Genomic DNA, 15,865 nt, shown 5'->3' on the forward strand with positions numbered 1-15,865 from the left:
TTTAGGGTTATTTTTATGATTTTTAGAGTCTATGTATAATTTGCACATTAAGTGTTTGATGAAATGTTTGAATGAGTTTTTCATTGATTATTTTAAATTTCTATGTGTGTAGATTTGAAACAATGACCGGATGGATCGACGTTCATGCAACATTCAACGGCGGAGAAGCTCAGATGTTGAAGGTTCAGTGCCTTGATGTAACGTTAAGAGATCTCAAGGATCAACTGAATGAATTCAACCAAGGAGTCAACCCAAGAGACACAAGAAGGGTGCAAAATGTTCGGTATAAACGTCCAAAGCTCGACGAGGGGAGCGTATCATTCACTTGGGTGGAGTTAAAGAACGACGAAAACGTGACGAGTATGTTTTGGGAGCACACCAAGTTCCAGTGGATCGATATGCGGGTGACGTTGCTGAGATCAACTGAAGATATCATCAACAACTTGATTCCGCCAGAAGATCGTCATTAGTTAGGGTAATGTGCATTCAAACTACAACATTTGTCTCACCTCTGAAATGGGGTAAATCAAACTTGCCAAACGGCGAGGACTCAAGCATTTCGCTCAGCATTTATGTTTTTCCTTTGAAAAGATTAAATTTTTGTTTGGCTGGTTTAGATGAAGCTATTAAGTGTCAAGGAATGGACCTCATTTCGATGGCACCGGAATACATTCATTTAAATCAAGCCTAACAAAAATTTATTCTTTTCAAAGGAAGGCATGAATGCTGAGCGAAATGCTTGAGTCCTGTTGTTTGGCAAGTTTGAATTTACCCCATTTCAGAGGTAAGACAGTTGTTGTAGTTGGAATGCACATTCCAACTGCAACAATTGTCTTACACTGGATGGGGCAATTCAAACTTGTTAATCGGCAGGTCTCCAACATTCGATGGGCATCTTGAACGATGGTATTCAAGTGTCAAGGAATGGACCTCATTTCGTTGGCACTTGAATACCATCGTTCGAGATGACCATCGAATGTTGGAGTCCTGCTGCTTAGCAAGTTTGAATTTGCCACATTCAGTGGTAAGATAATTGTTGCAGTTGGAAGGTACATTCCGAAATGTGATGTAATTGTTTTTTTTAAAATACGTCGTTTATGTAATGTAACGAAACCTGTATCGCAATATTTATTCGAATTCATGCTATTGCAATATTTATTCGAATTCACGCTATCGCAATATTTATTCGAATTCACTCTATCGCAATATTTATTCGAATTCACTCTATCGCAATATTTTAAATAACATAAAATAATTTTTAAAGAATTCCTAACAATTTTCTAACACAATTCTATTCTAAACAAAATAAAACCAAAAAAAGAAAAACAAAACTCGGCAGTTAAGTGCCGAGGAATACCTCGGCAGTTTAGTACCGAGGAAAACCTCGGCAGTTTACTACCGTCGGTTTCATCATTTCCTCGGCAGTTAACTGCCGAGTCGTCCTGAAGCCAGAAATTGGCAGAACCTGTTGAAGGCAGAACCTATTACATGTGTGTTTACACATTGTAAACACATTGTTTCGATGCCAAACCATAAAGCTAGTCAAAGAAAATAAATTTGGCTCAATTTAACAAACACTAATTAAACGAACAAACTAATGAACCAAATCATCAAAATGTCATAAAAAAAAGAACATAATGTCATCAAAATACAAACATAATGTCATCAAAATACAAACATAATGTCATGAAAATCCGAAATGTAAACAACAAGTCCTAATCCTACTGCTGGTCCTGGTCCTGCTGGTGCTGCTGGTGCCTCCTCCTCGGTCTCTGGGCTCTCCTCCTGGTAATGATCGGCGCGATCTGCTGCCTAACATCCTGCAAGGCCGCATACAACTGCTGAGGGGTCATGCTCATCACCTCCTGACCCAAAAACTCATCAGCATGGGCAACAACGCCACTAACCATGTCATAGGTGTCAGGGGAGCTTCTCGCCTCGTACCGCTCCCACTGCTCTGCAACGATCTGCTCCTCGTTTGGAGGCCTCGGAACATCTCCCGGAAGAAGTGGCAAAATCTGAGGGTGAGACACAACCGTGTACCATCGTACATAGCCCTCTGTCATATGCCATGGTTGCTCTCCTGCCTGCTCACCCCAATCAGCCGCCTTAAGCGTGTGAGTGCGAAAGTCCACGAAGGCCTGCACAATCTCAGCCGGTGTCAGCGCTGGAACATCCTTCGGAGGTCTAGGGACGGACTGGACGTATCCGTACTGCCTCAATACCCTCTCCGGCAGGTGACGGTACACCCTACAATCGCCGCACATGATCCAGCCAGAATACCAGAATACCTCCTCGAAAGGCTGGAACTCCCTGTGCCCTTCGTACGGCCTCCATCATACGTCATCAAACGTAATCCGATCAAGTGCCATCCGATACGTGGCCCCCTCTCCATGACCCTTCTGAAGAGTCCACCTCGCCGTAACCGGTAAATTTTCAATGTAGTCCGGGTTTGGATCAACAGTGTAAAACTTAGGGAAGTGCGACAAAAACCATGCCTGCACAAACCATACAAATCAAATTTATAAATAAATTAAAGTTAACTAAAAAATAAAATTTAAAGTTAACAAAAAAATATAACAAAATATAACAAAGTAATAATAGTTAACAAAAAAAATTAAAGTTAACAAAAAAATATAACAAAATATAACAAAATAATAATAGTTAACAAAAAAAATTAAATTTAAATTTAATTTTTACTTACAGTGAGCAGTGTCACGCTTCCCCCAAGCTGTCTGTCTCCGGGCAAACAGGCATGAGCTAACTCATCGTACATGTATGCAAGTGCCATCCCTCCCCACGAATAAGCACGCATCCCCGCGTAGCCGTCCGCCATAGTCGTCAAATAGATCAACTGGATGCGTTTGTTGCTTCTATCCCCAAACAACAAGCATCCAACCAAGTATAGAAGGTAGCACTTCACACAATAAGTCCTAACCCTCTCCAACTCCTCCAGCTCCTCTGGATCCTGTGTATCCGCCAAAATGTTGGCTCTACCAAGGTGCGTCGTATAAAACTCCCTCAGCTTTGGATAACTAATGTATCCACCATACTCTGTATTGCAGATTTTCTCTGCCTCCTTCCTCGACGCACCCAAGTGAGTCATCAGTAGTGCCTCTCCCTCATGTCTCAGCATCTTCTTCCGGTGGCCCAACATCCGCCCTTCAATCGGGACATGCATAAGACATGCGACATCATCCAAAGTCACAGTCATCTCCCCCATAGGCATGTGAAAAGTGCTGGTCTCGGAATGCCACCTCTCGCATAGAGTCATCAGCAAAGCGTGAGGCACAGTGGCGTAGCCCAAGTATACCAAATCATGTAAGCCACTCTCCCTAAGCGGATCCCAAAACCATCTCTGATTGGCGTTTGGACATCCGAGACTCAAAATCTTGGGGCCATGATTAATTGGTTTTACAAAACGCTTCTTGCGGCACTGAAAAAATAGAAAAATAAACATAGTTTAAACAATGTAAACATTTAACTAATAAATATTAAACTTAACAAATGCTAAAATAAAAATAAAGAAAACATATAAAGAAAATCACATATAAAGAAAACATATAAAACATATAAAGAAAACATATAAATAAAACAATTTAAAGAAAATCACATATAAAGAAAACATATAAATAAAACATATAAATAAAACATATAATTAAAACATATAAATAAAACAATTTAAATCAAGAAAGAAAAAATAAAGAAAATAATTAAACATAAAGAAAGGAATTAAAAAAAAACACATATAAAAGTTAACTAAAAGAAAGAACACATAATTGGCAATACTTACGTCATCCATATAAAAAAACACATAAAAACACATATAAAAAAACACATATAAAAAACACGTTATTAAACATACAGAAAGAACATTTAAAAAAACAATACTTGCGTTCTCTGAATTATACCAAAGCAGAGATATGTCCTGCGGTCCTCCAGGAAAGGGAGCGTCCGTAGGCAACACCTCAGGGGCAGTCGCTGCTGCAATGTCATCCTCGTCTGGCTCCCCTGGCATATGCGGCTGCTCCGGCATATACTGCTCGTCGTACCCACCATCAGTCACATCATGGTGATCCTGATAGTTCAGGTACTCCACCGCCTGGGTCGAGTCAACCACCTGCTACTCTTCAGGCTGTGCCTGAGAAGCCTCAGAAGGCTGAGAAGTCCCTGAACCATCCCCCCCCTCCGACCTCTTCCCCTCTTTGGGATATGTGCGTTTCTCCTCTCCTTCTCCTTCCGGTAGCTTTGTGTCTGAGCACGCCTACCACCAATCATCTTAGATGGATCAATGGGCTCCTGATCGGCCATATCTACACAAATTTTTAATAAATTAACATCATTTTCCATAACATAATCAAACACATTAAACACACTAATCATAACTTAATCATTAACATTAACAACAATCAACATCATTTCCATAACCTAAAATCATTCATACAATCATCATTACAATAAAATCAATAACCTAAACTAATCATTTCTATACACTTACAATAAAATCATTCATACAATCATCATTATGTCCATCATTTCCATCATAACTTAATCATTTCTATACACTTAATCATTTACATCATAACCTAAATACACTAAAAAATCAATATACACTTAATCAAACTATAATTAACATCACTTCTATCATTTCCATAACCTAAACTAACTAAATAATCAATATAATTTTCGTTGAGGCATTTGATCAAACACTTTGTGTGCAAAGTATAAAACATATTCAAATTGTGTTCATTTGCCACCATTCAAAGCCACATTATCATTTAAACAACATAGGCAACATCTACATTCATTTATCAATTCAAAAACTACACATGCAATCATCAAATTGTCAATTTTAAAATCAACCCTAACCACATGCAAACTACTCTAATTTTTTTAAAAAATAAACCTAAACAAACTAACATTAACATTGCAATGATTAAGGGTACTTACTTGTGATAATGTTGTGATGATTGGCTTGTAATTCGTGAAAATGTGCTTTTGGAGAGAATTTGTTAGTGTTTGAAGAAAAACAATGAAACTGGAACTGCTTCTGTTCGTGTTGTTTATGTTCAGAAAACCTCGGCAGTTAACTACCGAGGAAATCCTCGGCAGTTAACTGCAGCCGGATTTTAAATTCCTCGGTAGTTAACTGCCGAGGGGGCAAAAACGTATTTTACATGTGTGTCCCAGCCTTCTCTAATGTGTGAACAACAATTTTCGGTATACTTTGGCCACTGCATAAGGAAAAACAATTATTGGAATATGTCAATCTTTTAAATAGATCTCAGTTGTCTTAAGAGTGTATTATTCTCCACAGTTGCTCGCAGAGAATATCTTTAATTTTACAAAAAATAATACCAAGTTAATTCATAACATTTTTATATGGATGAGAAATCAACCTCCGACTCATTATAATTATAATAGAAAGACTAATTTCTCAACAATTTAAAAAGATATTGTCATATAACATTTTAGGCAAAATTACACAATTTTCTCTTTAACTTACTTTCACATAACACTTTGTCCTTTATCTTTTCTTTATTTAATCTTTTATGTTATAAAATGTCAATATTATATAATTTTTTTATTGGATTTTTTCAATGAAATATGATTTTATATGTTTGTATATGAGTTTCTATGCTTTATTTTGTTTTTTTAATAATAAGTCACAACTCACAATAGTCCCTCAATGTATCATAATTTCAAAATAGGATTGTGCACTTTGTTAGTCAAACTATTTTTTAACATTAAAATATTTCGTTAATATTGTCACATTAATCTTTTAATAAACTTATTTATAAACTAGTGTCCTCAGCACAATGGTTAAGGAAATTATAAATAAAAAATTTATCTTAAAAATATAAATTTTAACATTTTTGATCAATAATAATTACACCATTTTTTATAGAAAGTTAATTGTTTTGATTGATCGGAACACAGCTAACATTCTCAAAAAAAATACACAGAGAATTGAAATTCGTCTCTGCCTCTCCCTCCCAGCTATATCGACATCGTTAACGTTTGATAGGAAAAGGCAGCTTTCCAGTCTATCTATCATATCAAATGTTGTTTTCAAGGATTATGGTGATGAGGTCACCACTGCTCTTTAGGTTATCCCCTTTCTCCCACTCTCACTTTCGATTCATTCACAATAATAGTAATGTTGATGATATCGTTTCCTCATTCCATCGCATGCTCCAAATTGACCCAACCCCATCCATTCTCCAATTCAACAACATTTTAGCTTCCCTTGTTAAAATCAACCACTACCCTACCGCTATTTCTCTTTTTCGTCAATTAGAATTCAATGGAATTAAACCCTCCATCGTTACTTTCACTATTTTGATGAATTGTTACTGCCACGTCGGTGGAATAACTCTTCTCTTTTCTATACTCCCCAAGATTCTCAAGATAGGTTACGAGCCCAATTCCATAACATTCACTACCCTTATCAAAGGCATGTGTCTTAACGGTCAAGCTTACGAGGCTCTACTTTTCCACGACCATGTGGTTGCACATGGATTTAAGCTGGACCGAGTTAGTTACGCGATCTTGATGGATGGGTTCTGTAAAATGGGAGAAACAAGAGCAGCTATGCAAATGCTGAGAAAAACATGGGTTAACGCTGATGTGGTAATGTATAGCACAATCATCGATAGTTTGTGTAAAGAAAACTTTGTAAGCGATGCTTATAAGGTATATTCTGAGATGATTGCGAAGGGGATTTTTCCAAATGTTTATACTTTTAGTATACTAGTTGATGCACTGTCCAAGGATCGTAAGGGGAAACAAGCTATGAATGTGTTGGCTATGATGATGAAAAAAGGTGTAAAACCGAATGTTGTTACTTATGGTGCTTTAATGGATGGGTATTGCTTAGTTAATCAAGTGAACAAGGCTTTAAATATATTCAATGTTATGGTCCAGGAGGGAGTGGAGCCGAATGTTTGGTGCTACAATATCATTATTAATGGATTGTGCAAGAAAAAAAGGGTGGATGAAGCCATGAATCTCTTCAAAGAGATGCAAGGGAAAAAGATTGATCCTGATGTGGTAACTTACAATATCCTTATTGATGGTTTGTGCAAATTAGGGAAAATCTCTCCTTCTTTGGAGCTTGTTGATGAGATGCGTAGTATGGGGAAAACGGTCGATGTAATCACTTATAATTCTTTATTGCATGCTTTATGCAAAAATCATCATCTCGACCAGGCAATTACATTAGTTAAGGAAATTAAAGACCAATGTATTCAGCCAAATGTTTGCACATATACTACACTAATTGATGGACTATGCAAAGGTGGAAGACTTATGGATGCAAAAGTGATTTTTCAGGAGCTTTTGACTGAAGGCTGTCATATAACTGTTTGGACGTATAATGTTATGATAAATGGGCTTTGTAAGAAGGGTTTGTTTGTTGAAGCACTTGCCTTGTTATCAAGAATGGAAGACAATGGTTGCATTCCTGATGCTGTAAGTTATGAAACAATTATTTATGCTCTCTCTGAAAAAGGTGAGACAGTTACGACAAAGAAACTTCTATGTGCAATGATTGTGAGAGGTCTTTCTAAAAGATTAAAAAAAAAAAGTTAAGCTGTTATTTAGTAACTCATTGTTATTTTAGATTCATTTTAATATTGTATAAAAGAAATATAAGTTGAGGGACTCCAAGGTGTCTTAAATTATATGTTCTCGTTTGTTATTACATTCATTCTTTAACTACTTTTTAAATTGCACAAGTTAACTTATGCAGTTTTTGCCTACTTTTTTAGCTCCATAGGTTAGTAGATCCTCACCTCTTTCTATAGTGAAGTGTTGGCTTGTCAGGTTAGCAAGAATTAAGCACACAAAATACACAGAGGAGATGGAAACTTTGGTGATTGCTATTTTCAATGAATTTGGGTTTGTATGTTTATGTCCAAATGATATGTAGTGGCATATATTGTTAGATGAAATCGGTGTATGTTTCACATTCAATCTGTGCTTTTCATAAAAACACAAGGAAAAAGAACCAGAATTATAAGATTGCAGCATGTATTAGAAGTGTAAACCGCCATTGTTAAACCTTGATAGAGGTTGTAACAAAATTCAGTTAGGAGGGAGGGAGGGAGGGAGGGAGGAGAGAGAGAGAGAGAGAGAGAGAGAGAGAGAGAGAGAGAGAGAGAGAGATTCTCATTATGATTGAATAACAGAGGATACAAGTATTTATAGGCACATGCTAAGTGCAATGAGTAAGTGAAAGCCAGAGACAACTACAGATACATGTGTCAACTCATATAGTTCATGTTTCCTTGTCATTACAATACAGATTTTTAACAAATTATCAATTGCCGTTCCTGTCGAAATTGTTGGTTATAATGTAGTCTAATTCTGTTAATGATGTTTTTTACGTTTAGCATGACAACTATTGCCGATCTTAATGACAAGTGGGCTGCATATGCGAGTCTGGAGGATGGAATGATACACCCAATTTTCTTAATGTTGCTTAAATGTTTAGCAAGCAATCGGGGATCTAAGAGTTTAAGCCTTTTCATTTGTTTTAATTTTGGTTATTAATAAGGGGTAACAAATCATTTCTGCTGTTAGGCTCACACACCAATTAATCATGCCAATTATTTTCTTCTAATGTGTTATATTTAGTTATTTATAATTGTTAAGGTTCGGTTTGAGCTCTCTTTTTTTGCTCCGAATCCCAAGTTAAATGTTGTGGCTCCATGGAGAGAGTGGATATTACAGGGAAAGAAGATGCTATTGAGTATGCTATGAAGCATAACGTACCGATTCCTGTAACCAAGAAATCCCTATATAGTAGGGACAAGAACCTGTAGCACATAACTCATGTCTCATGAGGTAAGTTTTCAAGTTATCTTAATTGTAGACTGGTAGTCCTAAAGCTAGTTGATGATAACAAATACTATGATTTATGATTTGTTGTCACGGCATACTTGTTTCTAGTGTAAGATCACATTCAAAAGTGAAGACATTTTCTCTTATAAATTTCCGATTTGTGACAATGAAAGGTGATGTTTTGGAAGATCCAGCAAGTGAACCAAAAAAGGATATCTACCTGTTGACTGTAGACCCAGAGGACGCTCCAAATCAACCAGAGTAAGCATGTTGTTAACAACAAAACCTCCTTTATTTATCATGTATTTTTAATTGTTCGAATTATTTTGTTAACAATGTTATTTATCACCTTATTTTATTAAAAAATTTGTAACCACGTTATTACTTATTAGTAGCAGCAACATGGTTTTTATTGTCTATTACGACCACAATACGGCAGCAACTGAAATTTCATCGATCGTATTTGAACATGATTATTAAGGATACCAACATGGGTGCAACCAAGGTTTTAAAAAGGTCTGTGATCTAGGCTGTGGCATCATGATTTTTGATGTTGCTGCAATCGTAACAGGATCGCGATTAAGCCTGCATCAGCCGCATTTGACTGTGATTCTTAGCGATACCAAGGATCACATTCGCGGCACAACCACAACCATTACTGCAATTTAAAACATTAATTTTTGCTTTAACTGTTTCTCGTTTACTTTCACTACTTACTTGGAAAATCTGTTGCTGATATGTGGAGATATGATTTGAGTTAGGCATTCCAGTGACAGTGAACGGGAAGAGGCTATCCCCATGAAATTTGGTTGCTGAGCTGAACGAGATAGGCGGAAGGCATGGAATAGGCCGTGTCGATATAGTTGAAAACCGTATCGTAGGCCTGAAGAGCCGGGGAGTTTATGAAACTCCAGGTGGCACCATTCTCTTCACCGCAGCAAGAGACTTAGAGAGTTTAACACTCGATCGTGAAACACTCAGAGTTAGTGTATGCTGAAAGGTGGTTTGATCTGCTTCGTGAGTCAATGATGCATTCATGGAGAAGATCTCAGAGGCTACAACAGGTTCGGTGAGTTTGAAACTGTATAAAGGTAGTGCTTCTGTGACGGGTCGGAAGAGTCCTTATAGTTTGTATAAGGAAGATATTTCTTCGTTTGAGAGTGGGGGGATATATGATCATGCTGATGATGTTGGGTTTATAAAGCTTTATGGTCTTCCAATGAGGATCAGAGCCATGATGGAACAAGGCATTTAAATGTTGCTTTGTTTGGAGTATTATGTGTGTGTGTCTTGCTTGTTCTTGACGATGTTTGTGGAACTTTTATCATTGTGGGAAATAAATGACGTGAAGTGATTGGCATGTACTTAGAAAAACAAATTTGATTCGAATAAAGCTATTTGTTTGTCAAAACTGCATCAGGAATCCTTTATTACCATTTTTCATGTCGAGTTTGTCATTTATGTTTAAAAACGTCAATAATGTAATAAACTTCATTTCTATTTATGTATGTTAATTAAAAAACTTTGTTCATTCAAAAAGGTAAACGACATCTTTGATTTATCGTGATAACATCTAAATTACCTTACAATAATTATAATTGATACAATATTTAATCCATTAGTTAACATGATCCTTTTTGTTTTCATCTAATATTGTGACCTTTAGTGTCAACAATGGCATAATTATGGTGTTGAGCAGTGAAATATTCTTTATAGTATATCACTAAATGATCATGCATACAAATTCGAACTATTCTTATGATAGTTAGTTCGACTGTGTAAGCAATTTTTAAGTTAAAAGACTAATTTGACGCAAAAAGATAAAAACTCTTCTGAAACTTTCAAATTAAAGGACCTTGGTGCAGTTTGCCAATAATATAAGTATAGCTACTCAACCAATTCAGATTCATACCCAGTCAATTCAAAGTGCAAAGTGATCAAGTTATAAGAAAAAAGTGCAAAGTGGTCAGAGTGCATAAATTTGTTAACGAATAATAGAGTTCACAGAAGACTATAAATAATTTTATAATGATAATACAATTATAAGTAAAATACGGTATATAATACATATACTCTACTATATACTTTACAAAAAAAATGCTTGATTGATGAAAGTTGACTGAACTGGATCATCCAATACATTCCTACCCTTTGAAGTATTTCAAAAGGTGAAACACTGAAGCAGTTGACATCGTTTGAAGCAGGTTGAAGCACAAAACTCAGAAGTTACTCTGTCACTGATGTAGTGGGAGTATCAAATTCTGTGATCCCCATCAGCTGTTGTTCTGGACTTGAGAAGCATACTGTAAGTTCCAAAGGACATCCTCAATCGATGGTCGACTCCACGACTCGGTAGATATACACTTGTTAGTTATAGAAATCACAATAGATAGAGATTCTTTGCAGCAAGTAGCTTGCACAACTGGATCCACTATTTGTTTCCACTCATCTTGACTACTGAAGGAAGCCTGCAATTGGAGTATGCTGAATTAACCATCTTAGCAGGTATATATAAAGCACTTCTTTAAATGTTTGGGAACTTATATTAATAAGCTTATCAAGATAGCTTATGAAAACAATTTGTATCTTGTATACAACAATTTAACCACACTCTCCCTATGATTATAGAAGTAACTTATACACAAGTGGTTATATAATAAACCCTTAAAAAGTGATAATTGCGCTAACTTGCGAAATTATTTTTTTGTAATTGGAAGATTATATGTATCAAGTAATCCGAACATGTTTTATGCATACCATTGCATTTAGCACAGCTGCTTCTCTTTTAGCAAACATGGAAGGTCCAACAAGTGCCTCAAGTATTATGAATCCAAAGCTATAAATATCATCCTCTAGCTTTTTCATTTGCCTGAAATCACACATGTTGAGAATCTTAAGGAATGATCCACAGTAACTTATCAACTACATTTGTTTTAACTAGAATGTTGAGAAATAGATATTTTATCTAGAAAAATTCCTTGAGTGATAAATTGAAAGAAGAAGAAACAAAACCATATCATCTATATGAGAATCCTCACCATGAATTAGGGCTTTCTCCTATTACCTACAAACCAAAAGACAAATCATAAATACGGATTTGGTAAAAAAAAAAAAACATAGACACGGATGAAGATAGATAAGGTACAACAAGCACAGACAAAGACACGGACATTACACTGGCATTGACACGTCAGCAGCGATAATAATTTGAAAAGGAAAATATTTGAATATAACCACATGTATCGTGTCGGTGTCGGAAACCGGACACTTTCAATCTGAAGTGTTGGTGCTACATGCAAGACCACCAATATAGTGAAAAGCTGAATAAAAAAGAGAGGAAAGAAACCATACCCCACTTGCATCAGTTTCTTCAGAGACAATGGACAATCCATAGTCACTCAACTTTGCCATCCAATTTTCATTAAACAAAATATTGTTGGTCTTAAGTCTATTTCTGAAGAAACCAGGTATCATTCCAGTGTGTAAGAAGTGAATAGCCTTAGCAACACTAATTAAAACTGACAATCTCTCTGACCAATTGAAAATCTTGCCACAACTATCTCCTGCACATACAGCATAAACACAGTTAAGTTTAATGCACAACACAATAAACAGTTTCAAAAACTAAAGGATTTTGAAGCCTCCACAACACGCGGTCGCAGATTGAATTTGTTCATATTTTCTCACAATACCTAGGAATGTAACTTGACTGCAGCTGCAATTTAAAACATTGAAAGAAACAGTATATTCATAATTTACCTGAGAGATAAGATTGGAAATTCCCATTTGATACACATTCATAAACGAGAAAGACCTTTGAGTCGTTACGCTCTCCTAAAATACCATCAATGCAGTGTCCCAAGAGGGATACCAAATGCGTGTGGCGGAGCTTTGCAAGCAAATCCAGCCTCAGTTTGAAATTTCGAACTGAGTACTTTTTTGATAAAGGTATGCACCTTATTACAACAGCTATCCCACTCTCCAATTTTCCTTTGTAAAGCTGCAATATCAGTTGAGAAATTTTCATTAGCATCGTTTTTTTTTTTCATGTGTAGTATGAAAAGTTTAATGTTAAATTTGGATACTACCTCATCCCAGAAAAAAAAAAAGAAAGAAATTGGATACTACCTTCCCATATATATTTTCACCAAGAAAAGTAGAATTGTCAAAGTTATTTGTTGCTTCCATAAGCTCCTCCAACGAATATGATCGACACGATGGAAGGTCTTCTTTGCCTAACTTTGCAGCTTCAGAAACATATCCTGAAAGTATTAACCAAAAAACAAACTTTAGTCAATGTTCATGTCCTTCAGTTTATCACACATGCCAAGTAGTGTACCTTCAATGTCAAATTGTTTTGCACTGACAACCAATCATAACATGTCAAGGCAACAAACAATACATAATTATTTTTACTTAAAAAGTGTCAAATATGATGTGGCAAATTGAAGAGTTGCAATTGTGTGTCAGTGTAAAATAACTTTACACGGATGGTGCATAACATGAACGATAACAACATACTTGCATTTGCAATAAGCTCAGATGAGAACCCTGCCGAGTAGCTATCTTGAACTGATTTATGCAATAGGTGCTGCTCTGCAATCCCTCTAGAGTAATACCTCTTACATATAACAATGATGCATAAACCAAAACCAACAATGATAACAAGAATTCCAACAATGACAGCAACAAAAATTCCAACTCGGTTCGATTTCTTCTTATCAGGAGCTTCTGTGCAATAAGATACTGCATGCTGATGCTGCAAACTACCAGATAAACAGTTTCCATCACTCTCCACAACTCTATTTTCTGACACATTGCTCAGAGAATAAGGCAAGGCTCCAATTAGCCTATTATTTGATATGTCAACAAAACTAAGATTGTGGCCACATCTAAGATGATTTTGAAGTGTTCCACTCAGCATGTTGGATCCCAAATTCAAGTAAATAATGTTAGGCAAAGAAAAAAGTTCAGAAGGAGTAGCTCCTGTGAGTGCATTGAAGGAAATATCAAGGTGCTGAAGACTATTTAGTTCACCATAGTCTTTTGGAATTTGACCTGAGAAGGAATTCCGGTTGAGGAATAGCGATATCAACCCTTTAGGCAATGCAGGTAAATCAGAATCTAATTCATTTTCTCTTAAATCTAAGTGTTCCAAACTACTCAAACCAGTAAAATCTTGTAAGCTTCCGGATATCTGATTTCTTGTCATGTCAATGTTAGTCAAAGTTGTGATACTAAGGATTGAAAATGGAAATGAACCCTTCAACTTATTGTTCTTCAAACTAAGAACTGTGAGATTACTTGATGAATCAAACAAGTTTGGGACAGTACCATTGAAGAAGTTATCACCTAACATAAGAGTTTGAAGGCTGACCATAGTAGAAATTTTTGGAGGGATTGATCCATAAAGATAATTTGAACTCAAATCCAAAGTTTCAAGTGAAAATAATCTATGAATTCTATCAGGAAGTGGTCCCCAAATTCCCAAAGAAACAAGATGAAGAACTCTCAAGCTAGTTAACCTTGCAAGAGTTGCAACAAATGAATCCATTGAGAAGCTTTGTGATAGTGTTTGATTTGGAATAGCAAAACCATCAAAATCTCTACCCTTGTTTGGCTTATCACCAAAGATAGTAAGCTCTGTGACAAAATTGTCCTTGCATGTGATTTTGACTTGTGTTGAAGGGACAAAGCAAAGTTCTGTCCTACGATCTTTCCATATTTCTAACTGTGTTGGATATTCTAAGTGTTTTTGCAACTGGAGAAGAACTTGTATCTGAGAGGATTGTAACTGAGCAATGCAACTTCCCACATAAAAAACATACCAAACATAACAGAATAGCAAAACCAAGTCATAAAACCCCATCACAAACTTTTATTGGAAGTGCTTCAAAGAGGAGCAATAGTAACTAGCACATGTATAGAATCCCAATGGAAAACATGTCCTAAATAAATGAAAAGGAGGCACCATTAAAGTAGTTGAAAACTAGAAACTAACACCAAACAACAACAATAACAATAATCACTTCTTATTTTACTAAGTGAGGTCAGCTACATGTATCAGAAGATACCATAAAGTTCTACCGTAAATTATATCTATGGAAAAATCATTGACCTCAGTCTTTCTTAATAGATTTTGGCTTTTCTACCAATTATGATACTTATTATCTGATCTACTCTTTTTACTACATAATCTACAAGTGTGCTCGACACGTGTCTAGAGCCCTAGACTGCCTTAAGTTGAGATTCAAAAATTTTTTCAATGCAATTAGATATGATATGCGGATGATGTGCATGGAAACTAAAAATGTCTACCTCATTTTGTATTGTTCGCAAGATGGTGGTTGTGCAAACATTAATGCTTGTTGATAGGAGTACTTTAAAAACAATTGAAATGTTGAAAAAAAAGGACACAACCAAGATCAATATTGTTGGCTATAAATGAAGGAAAATAAGTGTACTGTGTGACTGTATATCAATAAACAAAAGAAAGATCAAGTGTGGTGTAGCTTATGCTCAGAATCCAAGACATAAAAAGTGGGGTATACCTGAATTTAATGCATTTACTGCTTCCACATGGTGCTCTTTCTTCTGAAAGCAGCAATAATGAAGAGTGGCCTAAGACTAAGTCCTTTCCTTCTGAAAGAAAAGTTATGAGGGAATTGTACAGTTATGATTATGAATATGATTCTTATGAAGAAAAGAACCAAAACCAAGCATAAAAAAAGTAGTAATGTTCTTTCCTTACTTTGGATGCTATTTATTTCAGCTCATGTTCAAGTATACATCAGATAGATAATTTTCAACTGGGGTGGTTTCAAATTCAAATCTTTACCAAGAATGCTTCTCTGGTTCAGTGAAGAAAATGGATATTGATGAAAAATTAATATAGTTATTTTAGGTAACAATTCTCAACCAAAAATAAAAATGGAATATAAGTTGTGAAGCCCAGAAGACAAAGTAATACAAACATATGAGTGATGGGCCATGTTGGGATGTTTCTGATATGAATCTA

The 15,865-nt window shown here is 35.8% G+C and overlaps 2 protein-coding genes and 2 pseudogenes across 4 annotated transcripts; 2 read left to right on the forward strand and 2 right to left on the reverse strand.

The window, feature by feature from the left end:
• Nucleotides 1-1,679: 1,679 nt before the first annotated feature.
• Nucleotides 1,680-2,267, reverse strand: LOC146940212 (uncharacterized). The gene has a single exon (XM_085753877.1). It carries the CDS (start codon nt 2,265-2,267, stop codon nt 1,722-1,724), a length of 546 nt encoding a protein of 181 aa, XP_085610003.1. The 3' UTR covers nt 1,680-1,721.
• A 3,667-nt stretch (nt 2,268-5,934) lies between these two features.
• LOC146940213 (uncharacterized) lies at nt 5,935-10,258 on the forward strand. 2 transcript variants are annotated; one of them, XM_085753879.1, is made up of 3 exons: nt 5,935-8,850; nt 9,021-9,108; nt 9,593-10,258. In XM_085753879.1, the coding sequence occupies exon 1, from the start codon at nt 6,064-6,066 to the stop codon at nt 7,591-7,593; it is 1,530 nt and encodes a 509-aa protein (XP_085610005.1). In that variant the 5' UTR covers nt 5,935-6,063; the 3' UTR covers nt 7,594-8,850; nt 9,021-9,108; nt 9,593-10,258. The 2 variants fall into 2 exon arrangements, with proteins under 2 accessions (XP_085610005.1, XP_085610004.1); XM_085753878.1 differs by having other exon boundaries at nt 9,021-10,258.
• LOC146940214 (argininosuccinate synthase, chloroplastic pseudogene) lies at nt 9,388-10,258 on the forward strand (annotated as a pseudogene).
• A 589-nt stretch (nt 10,259-10,847) lies between these two features.
• LOC146940215 (putative inactive leucine-rich repeat receptor-like protein kinase At3g03770) lies at nt 10,848-14,772 on the reverse strand (annotated as a pseudogene). The gene is made up of 7 exons (XR_015031907.1): nt 13,369-14,772; nt 12,976-13,109; nt 12,607-12,847; nt 12,199-12,410; nt 11,886-11,911; nt 11,605-11,716; nt 10,848-11,315 (listed from the first exon to the last, which is right to left on the reverse strand). The product of XR_015031907.1 is annotated as a putative inactive leucine-rich repeat receptor-like protein kinase At3g03770 (transcript).
• Nucleotides 14,773-15,865: the final 1,093 nt, after the last annotated feature.

Source organism: Medicago sativa, chromosome 3 (genome assembly GCF_051527215.1).
Source record: "Medicago sativa cultivar Bolivia chromosome 3, Bolivia_mono, whole genome shotgun sequence".
Classification (NCBI taxonomy): Eukaryota; Viridiplantae; Streptophyta; class Magnoliopsida; order Fabales; family Fabaceae; genus Medicago; species Medicago sativa.

Coding starts and splice junctions, on each gene's coding strand:
- LOC146940213 (XM_085753878.1), top strand. CDS start 6,064: ATGTTGTTTTCAAGGATTATGGTGATGAGGTCACCACTGCTCTTTAGG.
- LOC146940212 (XM_085753877.1), bottom strand. CDS start 2,267: ATGTGCGGCGATTGTAGGGTGTACCGTCACCTGCCGGAGAGGGTATTG.